The following is a 6,721-nucleotide window of genomic DNA, read 5'->3' on the forward strand; positions in this document are numbered from 1 at the left end:
TTGGATGTCTAAAGGATTTGCCCTAATTTTAACTCGCTTACAATTTTTTTTATCTTCTTTCCCATGAGTACACAAAAGCAGGTTTATTTTGTAAGATTCTTACACTGCTGAACACAAGTGTTGTACGTAGCTGCAATACAAGTATAAAAGGTGATAAACATCTGAATACTACAGTGACTTAATTCAACAGGCGGCTGAGGATGGCGTGTACAGAACGGGAATCAAGTGCAGATCATTTTTCCTTCTAACTGTAGCGCCAAAAGACTCGATCATATCTAGAGTTTCTGCCTTCAATCCACTTGCAAGTTTCCAATCAAAATGATAAAGAAACTGTGCAAGTGGAAGCTCAACATTAGCTATGCCAAACAATACGCCAGGACACATCCTCCTTCCAGCACCAAACGGAATAAATTCAAAATTGTTCCCCTTGTAATCAATTGAACTATCAAGAAATCTTTCTGGATAGAATTTGTCAGCTTCAGTCCAGTGATTTGGATCCCTGTTAATTGCCCAAGCATTAACAATAACTTTGGATTTGGCTGGTATCTCGTACCCGTAAATCTCACATCTCTCCCTACCTTCTCTTGGAAGTAGCAATGGAGCAGGAGGGTGTAATCGCAAAGTTTCTTTGATAACTAACTTCAAATATTTCAGGTCATGAATGTCTGTTTCATCCACATTTCCTTTTTTATCAAATACTCTCCTCACCTCGTCTTGTGCCTTCTCCATCACCCTTGGATTCTTCAGCATTTCGGACATTGCCCACTCTACTGTTGTTGATGATGTCTCACTGCCAGCAATGAAAATGTCCTGAAACAGAGTTAACAGGTAACATATTCAGAAATAGAAAGAACGGTTTCACTCTTTCTGGAACTTTTAAAATTTCTCAGACCTTGATGAATAGGCATACTAACCAGGATGACTGCTTTGATGTTGTCAGTTGTCAATGGAAATTCAAGGTTTCCATGCTCCTGAAGCCTCAAAAGAACATCAACAAGGTCATCTTCTTCACCCCCGCTGCTGGTCTTTGCTGTTTTGTTCCTAGCTCTGTGATCATTAATGATGTTTTCAATTATCCTGTCTGCTTCTCGCTGCAGCCTCACAAGTCTAGACCTCATCCCACTAATCACATGGAGCAATTTAATGGAAGGGAACAAATCTGCTAGACTGAATCCTCCAGCTACCTCTGTAATTTCCTCAACAAGTGGTATGAATTCCTCTTGGTCTTTGCATTTCTCACCAAAGGTAGCCCGAGCAGCGATACCATAAGTTAAAGAAAAAAGCTTCCTGCTAAAGTTGAACGGCTGCCCTGGAGAAGAAGAAATTGTACCGATCAAATTTGATACCTCCTCTTCCCTAATTGATCTGTATGATTGCACACGCTTTGCACTTAGCAATTCCAATATGCAAATTTTTCGCAGCTGTCTCCAGTAATCTGCATATGGTGAAAATGCAATATCTGTGAAGTTGTAAGTTATAATACTAGCAGCTAAGAGAAAAGGCCTCTGAGCAAACACAACATCATGAGTCTTCATCACTTCTTTTGCAGCTTCTGGTGATGAAATGACTATATTGGAAACTTCACCAAGCTGAAGATGCATAATACTTCCATATTCCTTGGCCAAGTCTCTTAGGCGATGATGAGGTGGAGGGCCAACAAGCTGATGCATGTTTCCAATAATAGGTAGCTTGCTTGGTCCTGGGGGTAGATTTGGAGGGGAGTGATTCGTTTTTGAACCTCTCCATATTTTCAGCACCATAAAGATGAAGATGAGGGAGGTGAACAATACTGGAAAGGAAAGGAATTGGTGCTGCTCCATGATGAAATTGGAAAAGAAGCTCATGGTTCAACTTGCATTAGTGACAAGCTTCACATCTTTATTTATGCATACCAAGCACCAGCGCCTTTCTTGACTGAGTTTTGTCTTCTAATTGGGTGAATCATTTAATATTTACCAGCAAAAGAATCAGAGAAGTAAATTCTGTGGCTGGAAATCAGGTGGTAGAAATGGTAATGAAATTTTCCATGCATTTGTCTGACCAGTGCATTAGCATCTTTGATATCTCATCGTCTATCATGCAGTATAATAAGAAAGAGAGTGGTTTTCAATGGAAATTTCTCACATGGTCTGCCCCCACTATGCGTTTCAATAATTCAGTCAAATTTGGCTGTCTAAGCTATACTTCTTTTCCACCTTTGCCTAATTGAATAAAGAATATTGGAAATTTGAAAAAAAAAACAAAAAAAATAAAAAAAATTAAATTATTTTTAAAAAAAATAAATTATCTAGGAGCTGAGCTCATAGATATTTAACCAATAATATTTATAATAACGTATAAAATAAAACAGAGAAATCCGAACCTAATTTAAAAAGCTGATTGGTGGGTGTGTGAGGTTCAACCCACGTTGCCATGCAATTTGCAACTAAAAAAAATTATTATAATAATGTATTATAGAGCAACCCGGCTGCTTAGAAGTTGCCTTGCGAAGAACGTGGATGAGCAGAGCATTATTATTAAAAAAAAAAAAAAAAAACAGAGCAGAGCTTGATCGTAAGTTGTAGCTTTACTCAATAATTCACTGAGTTTTTTTTTTTTTTTTTTTTTTAATTTGATGAATGTATGAGTTTTGTCTCATTTTCCAAACAAGTGGAGTAGAGGTTTTCTTTCATATCAGTAGATTTACTGATAATAAATCTGAAGTTATTGAGAGTAAAAAAATATAGCTTTAAATTAAATGTAAAATTATAAAATTTATAAAGAGAAAAAGGGAAGGAGGTGACGCTGTTAATAGTCACACGTCAAAAGTCAAGTCAAGTCAGTGGAACTCTATTAGTAGAATTTTTAAATTTAATTATATATTATATTGGAATCTTGTTCAAAATTGAATAATTAAAGTTAAGTTTATTTGAAAAAAAAAACTTTATATTTTTTAATATTTGAGATATTTAGATAAATTAATTATTAAAAAAAATATTTTTAATAAAGAATGGAAGTATTTTTTATTTTTAAATTTTAATAATTTTATTAAAATACAAATATATATATATTAAATAAATAAATATTGTTAATTTAATAATATAATTAAATAATAAAAAATATTTTTTAAAAATATTTTCTATAAAAATATATATTTTATATAAATTATTTTTTATAACATAAATGGAGTCTAAGTTTAATAAAATTGGTACAAATTTGCAAATAAAGTGTTATTTGAATCTTTGATTATGGACTCTCGTAGACTTGAAGTTCCGAATGAAGTATTTAAATCTTATTAATAATTTTAATATTTAAATTTGCTTAAATTTTGATTAAAATTTATTTTTAATTATTTAAATTTATCTTAAATTTAATTATTATTATTATTATTATTATTATTTGAAAAAAAAGTTATTTAATTTTAAATATTTTAATTATTAATTTAGGTAAAAAAAATTATTAATAATTTTATAAAATATTAAAATTCTATTTATTTAAAATATAATATATATATATGTAATAATATTATAAATATTATTATAAAAAATAAATATTTTAATATTTAATTATTTATTTATACAAACGAATTTCAATACCCTATATTCAATATATAAAATTTCAACCTCATTCAAACTCAATATAAATATTACTCATTTATATATTATTTTATTAAGATTCAATTAAATAAAAAATATTAAATATCTAATTTATTGACATGCCTAAGTTCGAGCCATTGTAGTGTTGGTTATTTCAAATGTACTAATTATGGTGATACGTGAAAGGGACATGTATATTTTTTTAAAGTTGCAATTGATGTGATAATTAATGCGTAAAATCAATATATTTTTATTTTCTTATTTTATATAAAAATATAATATCAAATAATTTTACCCATTGAAATATAATAATCAGCCGGCAAAGAAAAAAAAAGTAAAAAATATGAATATTTTTTAAATTTTTATAACATAATTAAAAAATTATGTTGTATTGAAATTGTTAGTCAAAACAGCTTCTTAAGTTATGATTTATTTTAGCGACTGAGAGTTAATTTTTATGAAAAATTATAAGAAATTATTTTATAATTTTACATATTTATTAAATAGAGTCATAAGGTTAATATTAAAAAAATATATATGTCAAACTTACATGTCTTTAATAAATAGCGAAAATTGCCTAGATAATTCCTACATATAAAGATGCATATTCGGTCTTCAAATATCTATTATATGCTTTGCTTCGAATGAGACATCATAATCATCAAAATTTTACAATTATGAGTTTTTAAATTTAAATTTTTTTAGTCATCCAAAAATAATTCTTCTATTAATAACTTATATATATATATATATATAATTAACAATTAAATTCAATTAAAATAATTAATTTTATTTAAATAAAAATAAATTATCAAAAATAAATCAAACTAATTATATCTTTTTTTTTAACACTATTAGTCATTTTTAATATTTTTTTTATTAAGCCTGTTAAAAAACCTTCGGTCACAAAAATAAAATTTTAAGAATTTAAATATAAATAATGATTCTGAAAAGGCTTAATAGTAAAGACACATAAAATTCATGGGTTAAAATGAATTTTTCCAAATTTCCAATGAAATGTTGGATCATCAATCATGGGATGGCTTTTAAATCTTGATTTTATGGGCTCTCATCCAATGGGCCAGAAAATCTCATTACGCGTTTTGCCTTTCCACACCCTTGGGCCCTGGCCATCATCACATACTGGCCCAACTCCGGAGGGAAAAGGAAGACTGATTTAAAAGTCTCTCTCCACCAAATAACAATGGCATCCAGAGATTGCAGTTGAAGTTTTCAATACAGATGTATTTCATTTAGAGTGTTTGGTTGTTCTTTATTTTACAAAACTATTATTTTCTTTCTTTGTCCTAAAAATTTTGCACATCTTGAAGACAAAATGGCAAGGGATAAACCAAATCCAACAGAATTGGAAGAAAATTAACAACATAATTTGATTTGGTTCATACTTACAGCACATTTGGTCTGGTAATATTTGCTCAAGGCCATACATAAGATATCACTGGGTAGGATCAGAACACAGCTTACTCAACTAAGAAAAAGACCGTTATACAACACAATCAGATCACTAGGCAGGATCAGAACACAGCTTACTCAACTAAGAAAAAGACCTTTATACAACATAATCAGACCACTCAGCTATGTGTGAAGTGTGGTCCATGGTAAAGCTTGGAATTTTGTCAAGCTTAATCGGGTTCTCCTTTCCTCCAACCAATTTAGCCGGGTTGCCAACAGCAGTAGTCCTGGGTGGCACGTCCTTCAACACCACTGAACAAGCCCCAATCTTGGCCCCTTCACCAATCCTAATGTTACCCAAAATACAAGTACCAGCCCCAATCAAAACCCCATCACCAATCTTTGGATGCCTGTCTCCACAAGCCTTCCCAGTACCACCTAAAGTCACATTATGCAAGATTGACACATTGTTCCCAATCACAGCAGTCTCTCCAACAACTAATCCTGTGGCATGATCAAATAATATTCCCTGTCCGATCCTTGCTCCTGGATGAATATCAACCGCAAACGCCTCAGATACTCTGTTTTGGATCAATATAGCTAAAACATTTCTACCCTGTGCCCATAATTTGTGCGCTATTCTATGGGCTTGGCATGCCAGAAACCCTTTGAAATTCAAGAAACAGTGCATGTAGCTTATGCAGGCAGGGTCTCTTTCCTTCACAGCTCTCAAATCTTTCTTCACCGCAGTAATGATGTCTTGACTCTCTTCAAGAACCCCCAAAAAAATATCAAACAGAGTACTACTAGGAAGGCTGGAATTGCTTAACTTAATTGCAAGATGATTCGCCAACGCCCTTTCTAGAGTCTTCTGAGACAGAATGGAGGTATAGTAGTAGCTGGATAGAACTGGCTCTTGATCAGCATCTAACCTGGCTTCCTCCTGCATTTTGAGCCATGGATCTTCTTTATTTTGGTTTTCGTGAGGCAGATCTTCCGCAACTGAATTCGTGTGTATGGTTTTCATATGATTCTTGCTAAAGGGTAAGCCAGAAACATGATCGGAGAAACTGGGTCGACAATATGTCACATACTTGTAAGCATGATCATCACTTTCAGACCTGTTTGGATCGCGAGAAATTTGAGAGGGCTTCACTCTAGGAGTGTCAACACAAGCAGCCATGGGATTAAAATGGAGATGCTTGGAAAAGGAGTAAATTGATGAAGAAGCGAGTGTAAAGAAGAAAGGATCGCGGAGAGAAGAAAAGGCCTTATATGGAGAAGGGGCTACGACCGGAACTTTCATGGTTCCTGGGAAAATTTTATAGCGGATAACGAACGCAACAACAAAATGGTTTAATCAGGCAGTCGTAATAGTTATGAACTCACCGCATAAAAATTTTATATATACTAGAAAGCAGCCTCATGAAACAGATGGCACTCCACCTTTTCCTTATGAAACAGATGGCACCGTCACCTTTTCTCCTCTCTTATAATTTTTTCTCGTTCCACCGTTTATTTTGCTTGAAGATGAAATTTTTTGAACAGAATTATATAATAAAACTGATTGATTCATGTAGATATATTATATCAAATAATAAAGCCAATATTATCTTGGAGAATTATTATATGAATTGAGAGCATTAAAAATAATGTTCCTTTATTTGTTGTTGATGTGCCACCAAACCCGATCCACATTTTACATTGTGCTTAATGTTTATTTGTTTTTTTTT

At 32.1% G+C, this 6,721-nt stretch overlaps 2 protein-coding genes across 2 annotated transcripts; both read right to left on the bottom strand.

Moving 5' to 3' along the window:
• On the bottom strand, nucleotides 1–1,982 carry LOC110655079 (desmethyl-deoxy-podophyllotoxin synthase). The gene is given in 3 exon segments (XM_058136653.1): nucleotides 1–200; nucleotides 202–810; nucleotides 915–1,982. Coding segments are annotated over 3 exon segments (1,656 nt in total). The 5' UTR covers nucleotides 1,845–1,982; the 3' UTR covers nucleotides 1–83.
• A 2,959-nt stretch (nucleotides 1,983–4,941) lies between these two features.
• Nucleotides 4,942–6,503, bottom strand: LOC131173794 (serine acetyltransferase 1, chloroplastic-like). The gene has a single exon (XM_058136175.1). The coding sequence runs from the start codon at nucleotides 6,292–6,294 to the stop codon at nucleotides 5,146–5,148; it is 1,149 nt and encodes a 382-aa protein (XP_057992158.1). The 5' UTR covers nucleotides 6,295–6,503; the 3' UTR covers nucleotides 4,942–5,145.
• Nucleotides 6,504–6,721: the final 218 nt, after the last annotated feature.

This window comes from Hevea brasiliensis, chromosome 15, assembly GCF_030052815.1.
Source record: "Hevea brasiliensis isolate MT/VB/25A 57/8 chromosome 15, ASM3005281v1, whole genome shotgun sequence".
NCBI classification, from domain to species: Eukaryota; Viridiplantae; Streptophyta; class Magnoliopsida; order Malpighiales; family Euphorbiaceae; genus Hevea; species Hevea brasiliensis.